This window comes from Schistocerca piceifrons, chromosome X (assembly GCF_021461385.2).
Source record: "Schistocerca piceifrons isolate TAMUIC-IGC-003096 chromosome X, iqSchPice1.1, whole genome shotgun sequence".
In the NCBI taxonomy this organism is placed as follows: Eukaryota; Metazoa; Arthropoda; class Insecta; order Orthoptera; family Acrididae; genus Schistocerca; species Schistocerca piceifrons.
The window spans coordinates 891657016-891678718 of NC_060149.1; the positions used below are offsets into that span (position 1 = coordinate 891657016).

The 21703-nt window shown below is 40.0% G+C and overlaps 1 protein-coding gene across 1 annotated transcript in view; it reads left to right on the top strand.

The window, feature by feature from the left end:
• Window positions 1–21703, top strand: part of LOC124723005 (kinesin-like protein KIF3A) — a 116300-nt gene that overhangs the window by 43499 nt on the left and 51098 nt on the right. The window contains exons 8-9 of the mRNA XM_047248182.1: window positions 3365–3492; window positions 12980–13086. Coding sequence (XP_047104138.1) covers window positions 3365–3492; window positions 12980–13086 — 235 coding nt within the window. The remainder of the gene's footprint in view (window positions 1–3364; window positions 3493–12979; window positions 13087–21703) is intronic.

Genomic DNA, 21703 nt, shown 5'->3' on the forward strand with positions numbered 1-21703 from the left:
AAAGGAAAGTATCCCAAAGGATGAACCAAAAACGGTAGAAGAGGAATGGTGGTAGATTCAAGGGAATGTTAGTAAGTGCGGTGGAAGCAATATGTGGGAGGACAAGCAATAAAAAGATATGGAAAGAAACACCCTGGTGGAATGATAAAGCAAAGGATATAGTACAGAAGAAGAATAGAGCCTTTAGGGTATGGTTCCAGAAGAGAACAGTAGAGACAAGAGAAGAGTATCAGGTGAGAAAGAAAGAAACAAAAAGAGTGGTGATGGAGGAAAGAAGAAAGTAGATGGAACAGTGGACCAGAATGATGGAGGAGGATAGTGAAGGTTAAAAAAGGTGAAAAGGTGTTATATGGGATGATTAAAAGTAAGGGGAAGAACGGTATGACAGATTATGCTCAAATGGTGAGCAAAAGTGGACAATATGTAAAGAATAAGGAGGAACTCAAGAATATGTGGAAGGAGTATTTTGAAGGGCTCCTGATCCCGAATGGAGAACTGGATGAGGAGGAACAAGCCGAGGAGAGAAAAAAAGAGGAGGAGCAGCAAATAGAAAAGGACCTTACATGGGGAGAAGTGGAAGAGGCATTGGGCAAGATGAAGGGAGGGAAGTCACCGGGTCTGGATGAGCTAAGTGCGGAGATGGTGAGAGCAGCAGGAGAAGTGGGGATACAATGGCTATATTGAGTAATAAAAATTGTGTGGAGACAGAAGATGATCCCAGAAGACTGGAAGAAGGGAATAATTGTCCTGATCTTTAAGAAGGGAAACAGAAAAGAGTGCAAGAACTATCGGGGGATAACATTGATGAGTCATTGTGCAAAGATTTTTGAGAACATTTTGGAAGCACGAATTCGGGCAAAATTAGAAGGAAGAATGAGAGAAGAGCAACATGGCTTCAAAACAGGAAGGTCCACAGTGGATCTAAGTTTTGCTGTGAGATAACTGCAGGAACAGCACTATGAATATGAAATAGACCTACTAATGACCTTTGTGGACATTGAAAAAGTGTATGATAGTGTACATAGAAGCAAAGTGTTGAAAGCCCTGGAGAACAGAGTAGTAGCAAAACAGATTATTTGGAGGATAAGGGAAATGTACCATGGAAGTGTGAGCACCATAAGTAAAATTCCTGTTTCACTGCCCTTCCTGGTGTTGCAAATTTAATGGCCAGAAGTGTATTATTGCTGTTCTACTAGGTGTACCGGTATGAAATGAGCGTTTTTTGTGAAAATGAAACACTAATTTTGAATTGAAAAGTAAAAACATTTTATTCAAAGTACTGACCGTTGCTTTCTATACATTTTGACCACCTTTCTTGCAATTTGTGGACACCACGCCAATAGAAATGTTCGTCTTTTGAAGCAAACCAATCAGACACCCAATCTTCAACTTCTTCGTAGGAATCAAAGTGTTCCTCAGCCAATGCGTGTCCCATTGATGAAAACAAATGGTAGTCGGAAGGGGCCAAGTCTGGTGAATACAGTGGGTGGGGTAGCAGCTCCCAGCCAAGTGTTTTGATTGTATCATGAACCAGTTTTGCTTTGTGTGCAGGTGCATTGCTGTTAAAAAAAATACTTTGCCATGTCTTCTGGCCCATTCTGGTCTTTTTTCGATCAATGCATAGTCCAAATTGATCATTTGTTGTCTGTAGTGATTAGTATTCACAGTTTCACCAGGTTTTAGAAGCTCATGACACACCACACCTTTCTGATCCCACCAGACACAGAGCATTGTCTTCTTGCCGAATCGATCTGGTTTTGCAGTCGATGTTGATGGTTGTCCCGGATTAACCCATGTTTTTTTCCCATTTAGGATTCTTAAAAGAAATCCATTTTTCATCTCCAGTAACAATTCGATGCAAAATTGATTTTCTTTTATGTCTTTGAAGCGAAATTTGACAAATGGTTTTTCGGTTTTCCATCTGTATTTCATTCAATTCATGTGACACCCATTTTCCACACTTTTGGATCTTTCCCATAGCTTTCAAATGGTCAGAAATTGTTTGTTGTGCAACATTTAGCATTGCTGCCATTTGCTTCTGACTCAAAGTATCATCTTCATCCAATATTGCTTGCAATTCGGCGTCTTCGAACTTTTTTGGTGGTCTTCCATGTTCCTTATTTCTTACATCAAAATCATTATTTCTGAACCGTTGAAACCATCTTTTGTGTGTTGCTTCTGATACAGCATGATCACCATATGCCTCGACAAGCATTCGATGCGAGTCTGCAGCACTTTTTTTCAAATGAAAACAAAAAATTAATGCTTTCCGCAAATCATCACTTTCTGGTACAAAATTCGACATTGTTAACATGATGAAAACATATGATGTTGTTTGTTCCTTGACTTGATGTATACTAAATATCTTTGACAGATGTCATACCAACCAAACAAAAAAAATTAAGGCTCGTTCACAGCAAGTTTTCCCTATCGACACATTTGTATCTTAACGCTCATTTCATACTGGTACACCTGGTACACCTGGTACATGCTAGCAATTGCTTGGTTTCCCAGCTTGTTGGTCCTGAGGTAACTTCTCCAGTGTAATTATTATTTGTAAGGGTGTCCTAAAGAAATTTACAACAGTTTACAAAAGGTGAGGAGATTCATTTTCTATCTCATCAGTTTTGCTGATGCACATTTGTAAGTTAGTAATTATGGGAACGCAGTGTGGTACAACTATCTGTGTAGTGATTGAATGGTTTTAGGGATTCTCAAGTCTTGTGGGAGCATGTAATAAGGAATTCAAAAACCATTAAGCACACTGATCATTTGATGTACATATTTTCCTTCTGATAAACTTTGTGGAGAAATACCTCCAACTTTTCATGTCTGTCTGTCTGTTTGGTATGAACTATAATTTTATTTTTTAGAATTTTTCTTTTGTAGTAATTATTTATGAAATAGAATTAATAATTTGTTGTCTTAACCTAAAACTTACTTATTGGTCTAGAAAAGATGTGCAGCTTTATTGCAATGGAAATGTTAGCTATTTTCACTATAACAGATAACACACATCACAGATATTCAGCTGTGTGGTGGTTATGAGGATCAGATGGTGGGAATGTACACTTCTGTACAAGTTATGTAATTAGCCTGAATGTGGAAATGCATTCTGTGGAGTATGTATCCACAAGAAGGTTATTAAAACATATACTGTTTTTTTGTAGACTTGTAAAAGCAATGTTGAATTAAAGCATGTAACTTTGTTTTTGTTATCGTATGTTGTTATGATAAAGTGGATAATCATAATAATATTAGACTTTCCCCCCATAGTGCAGAGTTTTTTGGGACACTACAAATTTATTTTTCTCTCCATAAGTATTCTAGTGTCAGACTTTCAATGATTCTGTAAATTCCACAGGAGACGTAGATGGCAATACAGGTGCAGTGAATGAGAAAGAGAGTGAGAAAAAACAGATGAAGAGATCTCGATCCAGCAAAAGGAAACCAAGTCAAATATCAGTCACAGAGCCTGCTGCTGATAAAATCGTAAGTAGTTTGTCCTGTAAGAAGGCTCAGTAAAGGTATCCTGATGAGTCCTAGGAATTTTGCATCAGGGCCAGTTTAGAGTACCAGATATTATTATTCTTTACTTTCTCAGACGTTAAGTCTGGTTAAAAATGGAAAGTGACGCGGACCTTGATCAAGCGTCACTTCCTTTTAACTGTATGGTATGTGTTATATTGCATTTAGGAACTTTCGGGTAATTGAACATGTATCAATAATTACTGATTTCTGTAGTTGTATATATAAGTTTGGATGTAGCTGTATTGCATTGATGTACTGGTTTATTATTATTATTATTATTATTATTATTAGAGGAAGGGAAAAGTGGCAATTCCCCTCACCTAAACACATCAGCCAGATATACTACTAATAAAAGGGACATGTCACTGATATAAAGGAAATTCATTAATTTGCAAATGCCATGGTCTTTAATATTCAGTGACAGTATTCATTTCAGTACTCATGAAGATAGTGTATTGTCTGTGATGTGAGTTAACAATCTGTGGAGTGGTGAGCCATTTCTAAGACAGAAGCTAGTTTTTAATAATGTGAGATAACAACTTCTATTAGAGTGTATCATTGTGTTATGTCAGAAATGTTTTGAAGTGGTATGAGGTGTTCAAAGACTTGAAGGAATTATTCCTAATCTGCAATAGTCACATATGATAATTAACTCTTGTGTACATACTGACAGAATAAGCATCAAAACACAACTCAGCTGCATTCAGCCTTGTAAGTAGATGCAGAAAGCAGGATATTAAACCAAATTTTCTGCATCCATCTCCATGAAGTTAGCTTTAATACACTTAGGCTCAGTGTGTTAGACTTAACAAAGATTGCAACCACATAATGCCAAAGACATTGGTCAGAGGAACAACGTGGATGGGTGTGTACTGCATGGAGTGTCATGTTCTTTGTTGCGTTGAATTTTGATGTTAAACATGACAAGGATGTGTGCATGTCTGATGAGGCAGTGAATGTGGTACAACTCCATATTTGCACTTCAGATGCCCCAATATTGCAGTGGTCAACATGTGTGTGGAACTCCATGCCACCCGAAATGATTCTTTGGCTGTGTGGAGTTTTGGAGAGAAAAATGTCATATTTTTTTCTCCTGTTGTGTAATGATGCTATTAATGACTCTTCCACTGGACCTCCTTTTGCGTGGCATGGCGCAGCAACTCGACATGGCATTTACTCAGAAAGTCGCTGGAACTTCCCTGCAGAAATATTGAACCATGCTGCCTGTATAGTCATCCATAATTGTTAAAGTGTTGTGGTGCAGGATTTTGTGCACGAACTGGCCTCTCAATTATGCCCCATAAATGTTTGATGGGATTCATGTCAGTCAATATGGGAGGCCAAACAATTCACTTGAATTGTCTAGGATGTTCTTCAAACTGTTCGCAAACAAATGTGGCCCAGTGACATGGTGCACTGTCATCCATAAAATGCCATTGTAGTCTTGGAACATGATGTCCATGAATGGCTGCAAGTGGTCTCAAAGTAGCCTAACATCCAGAGAACCCAGTTCATTCCATGTAAACACAACCCACACCATTATGGAGCCACCACCAACTTCCACAGTGCCTTGTTGATCACCTGGGTCCATGGCTTTGTGGGGATTGCACCATACTTGAACCCTACCATCAGCTCTTACCAACTAAAATTGGGAGTTACCTGACCAGGCCACAGTTTTCCAGTAGTCTAGGGTCCAACTGATATGGTCACAAACCCAGGAGAGGCACTGAGGTGATGTACTATTAGCAAAGACACTCGTGTCGGTTATCTGCCGCCGTAGCCAATTAAAGACAAATTTTGCGCAGTGTCCTAATGGATACGTTTGTTGTGTCCCACATTGGTTTCTGTGATCATTTCATGTGGTGTTGCTTGTCTGTTAGCACCAAAAACTACACAAACGCCACTGCCCTCGGTCAGTAAGTGAAGTCTCTTGGCTAGTGTGTTGTCTGTGGTGAGAGGTAATTTGTGAAATGTGGTATTCTGAGCATGCTCTTGACACTTTGGGTCATAGAATATTGAATTCCCTAATGATTTCCAAAATGGAATGTCCCATGTGTCTAGCTCTAACAACCATTGTGTGTTGAAAGTCTATTAATAACCATCGTGTGGCCATAATCACAGTGGAAACCTTTTCACACACGTCACCTGAGTACAAATGACAGGTCCATCAAGCACTGCCCTTTTGTACCTCATGTACACAATACGACCACCATCTGTATATATGCATATTGCTATTCAATAAGTTTCGTCACTCCATTGTATATTATTGTGACGAAAACAGTGCAGACATGCTGCTAATGAACAATTCCTCATTTTAGGCCAAGTCAATCATAAGACAGCAGTACATATTTCTTATGCAATTTGCGTAGTGTTTCTCATGTAAAAATAGTTATAATGGTAATAATTGTGCATTTGCCAATGTGAGCGGTTTTTAATATCTTGATCCACATTGCTGGTTGAGCTAAGTAATGTCTGTTGTAAATGATTACACGTTTAGCTTCCTTGATAACCAGTAGTGATGCTATATTCCAAAGTGCATGAGCTGCACACTTTTCTCTCATGACTACCCCTTGGTGCTGTTAGTGACCACCCAAATCCTTTCAGAATCTATGAAACAACTCTTGTATCTTGCACCATTTGCACCCTTCACTGATAGCAGTTACTTCTCAGGACTGACATGTTCAGATGACAAACATGTGGTCACATTTCTTGAACATTCCAGAACACATTAGCCTCACAGATCTCAGCAAGCTTCTGCTTGCTTGTTGCTGCATCTCTGAGAGTAGCTGTATTACTGTAGTGGCATCATAATTCCACATAGTAAGATATTAGGTATGTTAAGTGTTGTTTATATAGCTTTGAGATTGGAATATTCATACTTGTTTCCTTGCTATGGTTTTTTTGTCTTGCCACCATTAGCACTCCCTCACTGAATACAAGTAGCAATCATTTAAGTGGTGTTACGGTTTCAGAAAACTCTGTGAATTAGCTTTCATTAGTAATGCCTCATTGTTATATGTTGTTTCTCAAACAAAAATTGATGATTGAAAATGTAACATGAGTACCTACACTATTGCTCAAAAGTTTTTGAACGCCCTGGAAGTAAGATAAAAAAAGGCTAGTTATCAGATACAAATACAAATTAGCCATATTGTTTTCCCAGTGTCATGCTCAGTATAACGTTGAACACTAGTGTTCCAAGTTTTTAAAAATGAAATCGTTCAAAGCATAACTTTTCGTTGTTATGCTGTTCATGTTCCAAGCATTGCATGCCACTGATTTTGTATTATGCTTGCATAATATAATCTTTCCTCACTAGATGGCATTCATAGGACCTCAATAACTCTGTAAACACGTTTACAGGTAATAAAGGGACATATAGTTATGCACGAGATATCATGGAGTGATCTTCAGTGAGTGCTCAGTGTAAACGTCGATAATGGGATGAAGAAAGGAGCTTTCAACAGAAAACATTCTGCAGTTGTGTCTTCACATCCAGCCGGTCTTACTATGTGACAAATAGCACATCAAAAACATGTTTCCTGGGGATGTGTCCATTATACCTTGCAGAAGTGTCTGAATACGGGCCAGAATATAGACGCCCTCGAAAGGGTAGGCCAAAAGTCACATCAAAAAGTGATGATAAATATACAGTAGTCACAAGTAAACATGTTTGCTTCAAAACTGCCAGTTTTAGCAGCAGAACTAAACCATAATAGGGAAAAGCCGGTGAGTGTAAGTACTGTGAAAAGACGTCTTCAGGCAGTGAACCTAAGACACCATTACTGCCAGCTGTTAATAGGCAAAAGAGACTACACTGGGCAAGACAACATGAAAGTTGGGCAGTAAATCAGTGAAAAAGGTACTCTTCACTGATGAATCCAAATCTGAGGTCTTTTGCACAAAGTGACACAAGATTATTCACCGCTTGCCAGGTGAACGAATGTTACACCAATGTGTATCTCCAACATTTAAGCATGGATGGATCTCCCTCATGGTTTGGTATGTTTTGGAGGTGGTAAGACTGGTGATCTTGTACAAATAAATGGAACAGTGAAGAAAGAGGATTACCATCTCATTTTAAGTATCATGCAAAGCCTTGTAGAAGACACGTGATTGGCAAGGGATTCATTCTACAGCAATATAACAACCCTAAAGACTCTTCAAAGTTGGGTAAAGCATATTTGGCAAATTTAGAAAAAAGAGGAGGAACTGAAAAGTATGATATGGCCACCCCAATCCCCCGGCTCTAATGCTATTGGACTGCTTTGGAATCACTTGGATAGAGCAGTTAAATCAAGGCCTATTACCAACGTTCACCACCTCTGGATCCGAGTAAAAGAGGAATGGCAGCATATCACTGAGGAAACCCTGATGGAGCTGACAGCAAGAATGCCTTACGTAAGCAGAGCAGTGATTAAAACCAAAGGAGGCTGCTTTGAGAAGATTAAAATTTGATGCATATACAGGGTGACACAGAATGGTGGGAATGTTTGAAATGAGTAGTGGCTGCCATGGGCAGGTGGCAGCGCTGCGGGTTCGTGACAATTAGCGAGTAAACAGTCCGCCATTTCAGTAATCATGGCCCAGTGGAATGGACAACAGCATGCGTTAGCCATAAAAATGTTTTGTAACAGGGTGTATACGACCCGGGACAGCCGGGAGATCCAGAAAAAAACCGGGAATTTTTTTCATCCGGAGAAAACCGGGAAAAACCCGGGAATTTTTTAGAATTCCGGGAATTTTTTGTGTAGTTTTCAGTTAAATTTTTGTAATTTTGACTGGAGAGAATCAATACTCTAACAAAGGATATTACTGTATCGCAGAATAATACTGCAACAATAAAACGTGAACGAGGAAAAAAAAAACAAAAATAAAACATAAATTGCAAAGGAAATGTGCCATATACAACAACAAAACACAGTGCTCATACAAGCATTTGCCAACTAGCAAAATGTGTCAAAGGCTTTAGGATACCATGCAATGCTACATAACAACAAATTGCCTCCGATGAGCGTGATGTCACAACTGTTTACATTAGATTCATTTTAGCAGTTACGAGTGGTCTCATGCGCATGCGCAGTTGAGTGGCGTGTAGGTAGTACCTTCTCCCGTTTCTGGCTACAGAAATGTGACTGCTGCTGTGTAAGCAGTCACAGCAAGCAGCTAGATGCAACCGGAAAAAATTTTACTGCTGCGCCCAAGCTGCCAGATTCAAGCATGCGCAGTGGCTCGGGTGCCAAATTCATGTTCTTGAGGAGTAAAAAATGTAGTTTCACAAAGTGCCTAGCATCCAGCGCACGTTGTTCTATCGATTACTCATATGATTTTAATGCGCATCCGTGTTGGTTTTTGAACACACTCTGTAAATTGATTTCTGAATGAATCATAACCTGTGCGGGGTAGCCGTGCGGTCTCAGGCGACTTGTCACGGTTTGCGCGGCTCACCCCGTCGGAGGTTCGAATCCTCCCTTGGGCATGGGTGTATGTGTTATACTTAGCGCAAGTTAGATTAAGTAGTGCATAAGCCTAGGGACCGATGACATCATAATTTGATTTTTGAATGCGTGCATAGTGTACGTGATGTCTCTGTCAGGGGAATCCTCGTCACATCTAGAAATAAACTTTCCTGCAGGCAAAAGGGGACCGGACCATACAAGCTGAGCGGAGTAAAGCAGAACGAGTGAACGCCAAACGCTGTCGATTTATGTGGTTGATTGGGTTTGCGAATGATCAGCGTTGTTATAATTACTAGGGAAATCCATAGATTCAGACTACCAGACTGGAAATAAATGACTAACAGGAATAACAGGTAAGAAAGATTACGTATTATCATCTCGGTGTATCCAGGAAAATGAAATTTTTGCCCAGATCGCTACACTAGTAAGGGCCAGTTGTACAGTCCCCGCCTAGCAGCCGCTTAAGTTCTATTCTGGAAGTAGTGCGGAAAATGGTTTGTAGGAACTTTTCTGACAGCTATCCATTAATCGCCTTGTAGAACAATGAAGTTTTTTTGTCTGTTTGCTAAAGAAATTTGGCTTTTATTAATCTTTTATGCTGAGGCAGTCAACGTGTTTGAAACAAAGTGTTTAGTTCCACACTGTTGGCTAATTTCAACTGCTCACTGCATTTCAAGTGCACGTTTTGAACTTCTAGCACATATGGCATTATGCCATAATAAAGAACCAAACATGATATAATACAGTACTGGTGCTCCAAGAAAATTTACATCCCGAAAACCAAACTGAAAAGCTCAATATCAGGTCAAGGCCTACTTCATTGGGAATCAGGACATACGAATGTGCACTTTAAGCCAAATTATGCATTTTAGTATGGTTCACGAAATTCCGATGCCCTTGGAGTATCCTCTGATGTCTTTTTTTCTTTTCTGATATAATGTAAGAGCTCTTAATGTTTTACACATACAAACATACGGGCTTCCTGCGTCATAGCGGCTGCCAAAGTGCGGTGGCTCCTGTTATCTGGCGCACACAGAATAACATACTGCTAAGGGAGGGGGATAAGGTAATAAATGATCCACAACACGTAGCAAACAATGTAAACGAGCATTTTTCAAGTATTGCAGAGAAGTTACAGCAAAAATTCCCCAAAAGAAATATAACACCTGTAAATAATGTTGCACTAAATACAATGATGTTACTTCCAATCACAGAGAATGAAGTCAATAAAACTGTTCAAACACTAAAAAATAAGAAGTCAGTAGGCTTAGATGAAGTACCAATGTGTGTACTGAAACAGTGAATAGAGTTTAAACAAGGCCCCTTAACAAATATAATAAATGAATCCTTCACATCAGAGACATTTCCAGAACAGTTAAAACAGGCAAGAGTTGTACCTTTGCTTGAGAAAGGTAATGCAGAAGACATAGTAAATTATCAGCCCATTTCCCTGCTGTCACCATTCTCAAAAATAATAGAAGCAATTATGAAAGACAAATTAATGAATTACAATCTTTTAAGTGAATCACAGTTTGGTTTCTGAAGTGGCAAAAATACAGGTCAGCCATAGTATAATTCACATAGTTTGTACTTGATGCTCTTGACAAAGATGAGTGTGTCACAGGAACATTTTTGGATCTTTCTAAGGCCTTTGATAAGTTGAACACAAGATTCTATTAAATAAATTAGAAGCATTAGGAATAAGAGGGGTAGCTAATGACTGGCTTCGATCATACTTAGCAGATAGGGCACAAAGAGTAGAGATAACACATACTGCAAATAGATCTAAACATTTAGTAAAACACTTAGAACCAAAGGGGTTCTGCAACATAGCATATTATGACCAATACTATTCCTGATATACATCAATGACTTTCCCAGTAGTGTTACTCATGATGAAAAAATTCTCTTCGCTGATAACAGCAATATTATAGCCACTGAGAAAACATGAGAACTCCTTGCAGAGAAAGCAAATGAAGCTCGCAAGGAAGTTTACAATTCGTCAATAAGCAATAAAGTGACATTGAACATAAAGAAAACTTATGCCATAAATGTCAGTTTGAAGAGGGAAAATGACAATGTTAAATTAAATGTAGATGGCATCTCTGTAGACTGTGTTACAAATGCAGAATTTCTTGGAATGAATATTGATTCTCAGTTTAAGTGGTGTGAACACACACAAGTTCTTGCAAACAAAATGTCATCAGCATGTTATGCCTTTCAAATCCTATCATCAGTGTGTAACATGCAGTGTCTTTTAGTTACATACCATTCATATGTACACTCAGCTCTTAGCTATGGCATTCTTTTTTGGGGAACAAATGCACAAAATATGAACACAATGTTCAAACTCCAGAAAAGAGCCATAACCAAAAATGGTAGTCAAGCTCATTGTAAAGATCTGTTCAAAACACTGGGGATTTTAACTGCTCCATGTGAATACATTTACCAATCAGTTGTACACATCAAAAATAACATTGGTAATTACTGCACAAACAGTTCTGTCCATGACCATGGAACAAGAGCTAGACTCAACTTACATTTTCCATGAAAAAATAAACATAAAACTCAAAACAGCATTGTCTACCAAGGAATAAAACTGTACGATAAATTACCAAAAGAGATAAAAGAAATTTCAAAAATACACTTATTTAAAAAGGCAGCTAAAAGTACTTGTTATGCAATACATTTTATATTTTGAAGGATTGCTTAGATAAAACAGAGTAGGGGTTTGGTAAAAAAAAAGTTATACAAATAATTAATAATAATGACTATAAAACATCCAACATTCCACATAACACCTTCACACTGTGTTTTTTCCTTATTTTTTTTCTTTTATAGAAAAACTTACCACCAAGCTATGCATTGCACAGTACTAACACATCTTCCTCTTTCTGAGCTCAACATCTCACTCATTATAGAAGGATGCTGACTCAGTTTTTCAGGATAGCAAATGGGTAGTCGTGGTACAGAAAATGACCCAGAGATCACCACTTTGTGTGTGTGTGTGTGTGTGTGGTGAGTGAAGTGTTATGAAATAATGTGTGTATAGTGTGTGCAGTGACTGATAGTGAGATATGAGTGAACAGTGTGGCATTACATTATTTAATAAGTTATTTGTAAAAAAAGTATTGTATACCAGGAGTAAATCTAATGATTGTCTCTAACTAAAAGTCTGTAAATGTATGTGTATACGAATTAGCTTATTTTAAATTGGTCTAAACTTGTAAATACTTTGACATGTCCTATATCCCTGTAAAAAGAGATCCACAGATGAATAAAGCTGCTGCTACTACTACTACTACTACATACCCTGGCCCCCTAGATTACCAGATTTATGTGTTTGTGATTTTTTTCACTTGTTGGGCTACCTCAAAAGCAAAGTCTACATGACTGAACCAAGAACCCTGGATGAGTTAAAACAGAGAATTCAGGATGCAATTCACAGTATCCCAGCTGAGATGTTGCAGCGGCCAATGAGGAATCTCAACAGCAGATTTCAGGAAAGTATTCATACAAGGGGAGGCCATCTAAAGGATGTAATTCTTAAAAAATGATAAATGCCATCAGTGTTTCGTAAATGGCAAAGTTGTAAGATTTCAATTACTATGAATGCAATTTCTTTCCTTCATCACTTCTAGTTTTATTGGATTGTGCAAATGTTCCCGTTTTTCTGTGTCGCTCTGTATTTACTTTCAATAAAAGATTATTCCAAATGTGACTTATGAGTATTTCTAACATTTCTGGTTCCAGTTTGCATTTTTTCCTCAAAATCTCTAATGTCCAGAAACGTTCGAGCGATAGTCTATCTGTTGTATCACCTGAGTTTGAGTGTGAGTGATGAACAATTTGTGCATTTTAAAAGTGCAAAAAAAGTTTTCTTGTATCTGAGGTGCAGTATGTGAATTTATTTGTAAACAGAATTGAATATATAGTAAATAGTAAATGCTGAATTACATTTATGAATCATATGTACTTTATCATTACAGACAAGTGTTGAGACAGAAGTTAATGTACCAGAGGAGGTGGGAAATGTTGATAGAGACAAGTTGGCCGAGGAGGAAGAAAAACATGAACTGGAGTTGAAGAAAGCCCAGTAAGTAAACAAAATGTGTTTATCATATCATTTCCCTCTCACTCTAGGTTACAGTGAGAAATTGATTACAATACTTAATGACAGTCTTGAGCAGTTTATTTTTTATCTTCATAAGTGAAGGCACTTGATACAAGTGGTACTTTATGCACACCAGCTGCAATGAAAAATGTTTGTGACCTCATTAATACACAACGTTGTTTGATGGAAATCAATGGAACATTCAGGATGGGATTCAGTTACGTGCAATAAATAAATCACTATTCACCAAGTAAAAGAGACACTTATGAGCAAATATGCTTGTGCCTTTCTCTTGTTTTACTTATGTAAATCTATGTGCCCGCTTGATATAGTGGCCTCAAATTATTCTGATACAGTATACAATTAAAGGGTATTCTATTGACAGGGATAGCAAAACACATGTTTTGAGGTTACTTTGGATAAATATCCTTGAACTGTAAGTGACCCCACATTAATTAGAGGTCCCTCTATTGATTTGGAAAATAAAATAGCATTATAAATATAATTTTACTTTTAATGAGAACCCAAATGAGGTATTCAGTTGGCACTGGATGTTCATGAGATATTTCATGAATGGACGCTGTTTAGATTGATTCCACCTACATGTCATGAAAACAAAATAAAAAATTAAAAGCCACTAGTGACTTCTGAAGAGATGTTCAGTGCAAAATGGATGTTACAGTGATTTATTTCATAGGAAGTGCAAAGGATTCTGCTCTCGCCCTATATGGCACATGTCACAGTAGATGTGCAATTCCACCTTATTTATATATGTGAACACCCCATTTTGTGTAAGGGTGGGGGGGGGGGGGGATATTGTCGAGTACCCATCTGCTTTCATTCCCCTCTTGAAAACACATGCAACAATTATCCAAAAGTTATCCAAAAGAACTGCATTGGCTAGTTTTGTCATCTTGTTGGACTTAATGCCTAATAACACACTGGCCAGTTGTTGGTATAGACCTGTAGGAAACTTGAGTTACAGCAGACTACTCTCGTAGTCTCTGGCATTACGAAAGCTACTACAAAATTTGAGCTTACTCGGGGATGGAATAGCGTAGGGTTTGTATGCTGGTTCAGGAGACCAATTTTACTGAAGAGATACCTCTCTACACTCCCCTGGAAGCATTACCATATATATACTGACACTCTGATTTTACACTTTATAATACTTTTATACCTCCAGAGGAATATGTCACACACCGTGTGATCACTGATTTGATGTGTTGACTACCTCTACCCCCTTCATCATCTTGGAGGATTTTGATGTCCAAAACCCTTTGTGGGGTAGTTTCAAAATTTCTCAGTGAGGCTGTCTACTGGAACAAGTATTTCTTCTTTTTTAAATTTTGACAGTATTATAAAAAGGATAGATCGCTACTAACCAAATAGCAGAGATGTTGAGTCACAGATATGCACTTTAGAGGCCTTCTTGCAAATTACAGAACACCCAAACACACACTCAAGCAAATGCAATTCACACACACATGACCACTGTCTGGCTGCCGAGGCCAGACTGTGAGCAGCTGCATGTGATGGGAGGAGCAGTCTGGATGGTGAAGGCAAGGAGGAGGTGGGGGCAGGGAGGGGAAGGGATAGCAGGGTAGGCAGTGGGGACAGTAAAGTGTGCTTGAGCGAGCATACAGTGATGAGGTTGAGAGAGGATAGGTGCAGACGATTGGGGAGGGGGGGGGGCAGCATAAAAGGAGATAAGTAAAAGACTGTGTGTACATTGGTGGAATACAGAGCTGTGTCATGCTGGAGTAGGAACAGGGGATGCTGATGGACGACGACTAACAAAGATTGAAGCCAGGAGGGTTACAGGAATGTATGATATATTTCAGGGATAGCTCCCATAGGCACAATTCAGAAAAGCTGGTGTTGGTAGTTAGAATCCAGATGGCCCAGGTTGTGAAGCAGTCATTAAAATGAACAACAACCTGTGCCATCTGGGTCCTTCCTGCCAACACCACTCATTCTGAATTGCACAGGTGGGAACTCTCCTCGCTACATATCCTACAGTCCCGCAACCTTCCTTGCCTTAACCTTCATTAGCCATTGTCCTTCACCACCTGTCCCCTTCCATGTTCCAATTCCAGCAATACACAGCCCTCTGTTCCACCAACATTCTCCAGTCCTTTTACTTCTCTCCTTTTCCACTGCTGCAACAAAGAACTACTGTAAAGCAGCAACAGCAGGTAAAATCAAGTGGTAAACCATCCAATCATGTCAATGTGATTCTATCTGATGCTTCATCTGACTCTTTCCCAGAACTGATGGAATGTCAGATATGTGTGGGGCAATCATCTCCCCCACGACTGAATCCCCACCCACTGCAGTGAGACAGAATGAGGTGCTACCCCCGTGATAGTTGGCTCCCATATTTCAGTGGAACAACTTGCAGGGGTTCAGGAAGCATGTAGAGGACTTTTTCTACTGTCTCAGGATAGACCACTGTGTCTGTGTCTCCAGGTCACTAATTTCCACCAGTCGTATGCCCCTGAGCTTCAGTGTTATGTACTTCACAAAAGGGACAACCTGAGTGGAACGGGAGCTAGAGGAGGAGTAGGTATTTTCATCAGTACCGACTACCACTTCTCGCCTCTCCCCCTGACAATGAATTTACAAGCAGTTGCCATATCAGTGCACGTACGTCATCCGTTGACAATATGTTCCCTTTACCTGCTGCCACGTGATGCGCTCGATGAAGAGGCTATAATTGACCTTCTTACTCAGCTCCCCACCTGTTCATCTTCTGTGGTGATTTTAGTGCACACAGTGTGCTTTGTAGCTCTGCAACTACCTGTCTCAGGGTACAGCAATTGAGAGGCTCCTCGTGTCATCATGTGCATATTTGCTAAATACGGAACAGAGCATGCACTTCTGCACTGCAACTGGGGACCATTCTCTGCAATCGATCTCGTACTTTGCTCTCCAGCCCTCGATCACCCACGGCTCAATGGGAGTGATCAACGACTTGCATGGAACTGATCACTTCCCGATCTGGATTCACCTGCCAGATAGAGTATAACCCAAAAGGAAACTACTGTGTTGTGTGCTCAGTAGAGCAGACTGGAAACTTTACAGGTAGCCAACCCAGTTTGAACATCATGTCAATGCTGAGGAATGGGTCCACCGCACTGCTACAGCGTCCATTCCTTAGTCCTCAGGACAGTTGAAGAGGCAGCTCGTCCCTTGTTGGAGTGATGAATGGCACTCGGCAATCAGAACTAGGAATGTGGCTCTGCATAGGTTCAAATGCCAGCCAACTGCAGGGAATCCTGCAGCCTTTTGGGTGGTGAGAGCAAAGTGTCACCAGATTATTCAAGAGAGCAAGAATAGGTCACGACAATAGTTCCTGAACACCATTAATTGTTCCACGAAGAGTTCTGTTGTGTGGGAGACCACCAGGAGAATTTCTGGGAGAGGAGGGAGGTGCCCCATGGCTGTTGTAGTAGGGAACGGCACAGCACTCTCCAGACCTACCTGTGAGACATTACCCAGATGGTGGTCGCCTGTTTTGCCACAGTTACTTCAACCACTAGTTAGGATATAGGTTTCCAGTGCCATATTGTGGTTGCTGGTCCTTTCTGTCGCCACGGTATTTTTGATACAAGTCGGTGATATCTTGTCTCATCACTTTGAGCAGGAGAACTGTGTTCCTCAAGGTAGTGTTTTAAATGTGGCTGATTTTGCCATAGCTATTAATAACATTACGTCAGTAGTGAAAACTCCTGTCCAGTGTTCTTTGTTTGTGGATGACTTCTCTGTGTTTTGTTTGCTCTTCTTAAAGCCTTGCAATGACAAACGTGTCAGTTGCAAATAACTCTTCGAAGTTTGGATGAATGGGAGGAACACTGTTCTTAATTTTAAAGATGCAGTGAGGTTTCTGGGCCTCATATTTGACTGTAAACTTACATATTTGCCACATCTTAAGGACCTGAAAAAACTTGTCCCATAAGTCTCTAAGTATTTTAAAATGCCTTAGCCACAGTACATGGGGAGCAGACAGGACTTACAGCATTTGTGTGCTCTTGGCTAGATTATGGGTGCACAGTGTATGAGTCTGCAAGACCCTCTTATTTAAAGATGTTGGATATGGTGCACCATGAAGGGATTTGGTTGGCCACTGGGGCATTCAGAACAATGCCTATACCAAGCCTCTGTGTAGAGGCTGGTGAACTGCCACTTCCTATCAGGTGATGGCTACTTGCAGTACGCCAGGTATATAAAACACTGTCTGTACTGTACACACCCACACACCATACTGTTGCTTGACCTCCAACGGAAAGGCTTTTTTGCAATGGACAATGAGGCCCTATGGGATTCACACACAGGATTGCCTTTCAGAGATGGGTGTGGCTGGACATAATGTTTTACATCATGGTTGGAGATTATTTCTACCCTGTCTCCTCCGGACGTCCAGACTTATTTTAGACTTGACCAATTTTAAGAAAGATAGTACACCATATTTTACATTTCAGTGTCTGTGTTTTAACATTTTAGATACGCATCACAGTTTCACGGTAGTAGCTCCAAACAAGGGAATTCCCGCCTGTCGTGTTCCCTGACCAAGTCACCAGGATTAGCCTTCGTGCTGAGTATACTGTTTTCTCAGTGGAGCTCCATGCAACCCTGAAGGCACTGGAGCAGATGTGACATATTCAGGGCAAATGGTTTCTCATCTGCTCAGATTCTCTTAGTACCTTACAATTGTTTCAGAATCTGTACCCAGCTGAGGAGTTGGCCCAGCTGATAACTGACCAACTATACTTGCTCCAGTGGGAGGGAAAGCAGGTGTTATTCTGCTGGGTGCCAGGTCATGTAGGGATACAGGGCAATGAACAAACCAATGGGGCTGCCAAGGAGGTGTTGAGAGGACAGGATGTGGCACAATGTCATGTTCCCATGCAGGCTGTTGTTACTGCACTACACAGGAAGTTCATGTAGTAGTGGGATGAGGGATGGCTGGTATTAACAGATAATAAACTGCAGTTGGTGAAGTCAGCTATCCAGCTATGGCATTCCTCTTGCGAGTTGCTCAGGCTGTATGAAGTGTCCCCTCACATGTCTTTGAATTGGGCACTGCCCTCTTACACATGGCTTTTTACTACAGCGATAGGATGCCCTGTTTTGTGATGCGTGTGGTGTGCAAATCTCTGTATGCCATATTTTAACAGAGTCTATTTTATACTATGGTGCAGAGGCAGAAGCAAATATTGATGGGGATCTGCCCTCTATTTTAGCTGATGATAAGGTGAATGTGACTAAGGTTTTAAAGTTTTTTGACATGTCTGGAAAATGTACTAAGCTTTTGGGTTGGAGGTTTTAGTGTATTATATAGTGGCTGGCTCCTCCTTTTTTTATTCTTGCAATCAGCCAGCCACACCCATCTGCTATATTGTTTAACTCCTTATTTCACTTTCTTCCTGTTTAGTTAATGTTATAATATTGATGCGATATATCATTCCGTGCTTCTGTATGGGTACGCACATAGTTTTCCATCTTTTATTACCTTTATTGTATGTGCTTTTTTATACTCCTGTTTAGTGTATGTTACTGATACTCATCTCAGACAGTTTTTGCACGTGCGCTGAAGACCATGCTTCTGTGTGCCCATACCAACATATCTGTCCCACCTACCCCGACTGCATCTAGCTGCCATACCCTCTTTTCATCTCATACCCATATGCACCCACAAGCAATGCTTTATGGTTCCCCACCTCTACCCTGCTATCACTTCCCCTCCTCCTTGCCCCCACCACCCAGATTGCTTCAATGTGCAGCTTCTCACAGTCTGGCCTCGGCAACCAGAGACAGTAGTCGTGTGTGTGTGAGTTGTGTTTGCATGATTTTGTGTGTGTGTGTGTGTGTGTGTGTGTGTGTGTGTGTGTGTTGTCTAATTCGGAAGAAGGCCTTTTTGGCTGAAAGCTTACTTGTTTGACAGTCTTTTTGTTGTGCGTATCTGCAACTCAACATCTCCGCTGTATGGTGAGTAGCAATCTATTCTTTTCATAATGTTGTCATTATTCCATCCTGAATTTTCCATTTTTTAAAATTTTTTAACTTTGTTCTTTGTGTTTTAAACTGCAGATAGCATACTTATTTTAGCCCAATACAAAGTGCTTTCTCACTTACTGAACTGTTGATGTGTAGCACCGGTTGTCTCCTATCTACTTATTGGAAATTGTTTTTGTGACAGCAACTGCTTTACAATTATTATTCCCGTGCCACACCGGTACCCTTAAGAACACTTTCCTCATTGAAATATAAAAAACACCAAATGGAATGGCTTCACCATTTCTTTAAACCCTGGTTTCCCACTGCAGAAATGAAGTTATCCTCCAACAACATTACAAGCAACAGAAGTAATGATCCAGCTCTCTTCAGGTCCACACCACAGAAACTTGTAATGTGCTGGAACTGTGAAACAGCCATGGCCAGTAAATATTTCAGATGGACAGTTGAACAATATAAGGGTACACTGAGGGATACACTTATTGCCTTCAAAAGATTCTGTGAGTCCTGCTGTCTAAACACAAAAAAAGGAGTATTGAGAATGATTTGTGACCACTACTGGCACCTATTCCTCCACCTCTCAGGTACGAGTCAAACCGCGCAGTGTTTACAGGTACCAATCATCCTCTGGTATTCTGACATCTATCAGGATGGCATAATTCTATCTGACCCTTCCATTGTCACTGAACAACTAGCAACTCACCTTGCCCAATCCTCCGCACCTGAAATTTACCCTTCCACCTCCATAAAATGTGAGTAAAGAGTATTTATCGATCCTTAGATTCTCAACTCTCGGACGCGTCCAACAAAATGGAACTGCTCAGCACAGCACCTTGAGCAGTGCTGCAACACAGCACCAGACAGACCCTGATAGCATGTGTAACTAGGTACTACAGCGTTTAACTTTAGTATACAAACATCATATTCTTGCTCTGTTTTATCACATCTGATGTGAGGATGAGCTTCCACTCTATTGTTCATGTCGTGTAGGAAGGCGGCCCAATTTTCAGCCATTTCTGCGCATCCCCCTCCACTAGCCACTGGCAGCAAATAATATTCATTCTCTTTTCAAGCAGCCAGCAGCAATTTACAGCTAGAGAGCAAAAATCTCACTCCTGCATGCTGCACTGTTGCTGTCCTTTGCAACAACTGAATTATTCATTCAACTGTCCCTTCTCTCTCCCCCCCCCTCACCCCCACCCCCACCCCCACCCCCACCCCCACCCTTGCAGCAGAGAATTGTAAATGAAAGTGTCAGAGCTGTAGGAACTGTAGAAAAAGTTGGTTTCGTGTCACCTGGAAAGCACTGAAATCACGAGGAACCTGTAACAGAAATGGATGGTTTCAACAATGATGTTTTAAACTGCTCCATGTGAATGGTGAATGCCCGACATCACAGAAACGTGTTACAGTTATGCAGGAGAAAATTGTCTTCAATGGTAAGCATTTTGTCAATGTAAAGAATTTTAAAAGGCGTTGGTTCCAGACACGTTAAGAAGAGAGTTTTTAGTTCAAAGAAGTGACATAGGTGCAGCACAAACTACATCCCATATAAAGATTCATGATACAAGAGAAGGAGGTAGTTCAATTGTGTATTACTTTAATGAAACATGGGTCAGATAGAATCATTCCAGGAAGATCTGCTGGAAAATGAGTGATGGTACTGGCAGTTTTAAAGTTCTCATAGGAATTTGTTCTCAAATAATCATTCTACACGCTGACTCTTCTTCTGGTTTTGTTTCTGAGAATAAACTTTTATTTACGTGTAAGAAAAATGGCAGTGACTTTCATTCAGAAATGAACGCTGTCAGTTTCATGATGTGATTCACAATTCTTGTCATACCTTGCTTTGAAGTCGGTCATTGCCAGTTATAATTCAACTGTTACAGAGAAAACGTCAAGTACAAACACCAGAAAAATGGAATTTTTCCCTGGCTTCAGAATAAAAATATAAAGCACAGTATAAACCAGGCTCATGCTGATCTCCTGCAGCTCGTTAATTTGTACATGTCATGTGACAGAACATACAAACTTGGCTTCCTTGCACATGAATGGGGTCACACAGCTTTGCATTTATCCACATGTCACTGTCAGTGTAGCCCCATGGAATTAATTTGGGCAAAGTGTTAAGCCTATGTGGGAGAAAAAAATTAAACATTCAAGATAATCTACACTGAATCGATTGTGCATGAGGCAATAGACAACATCCCACCTCTAGCGTGGACACGGTCTGTGCAGGTTCAGAAAGAAGAATTTGACAGGGAAGTGATGGTGGATATAAGCCTTGAACTTATCATCGTAAATTTACAATCAGATTCTTCAGAAACAGACTCAAATAGAAGTGACAATGGTATTATGATGTAGACTTTGGGACAAAGTAATAATATTTCTTAGTTTTAAAGAATTGTACTTTAAAAAATTTGTTTGTCAACATATCAGTTGCATGCATAATAATGATAACTTTGTATCCTTTGAATTATGCAGACTACAATGTTCAACATATTGCCCAAGTAGAAGTTAAGCTTCTCCCGCCGTGTTGTATGCTCTAATAACATGCGAGAATGCAGCTGGATAAATTCTT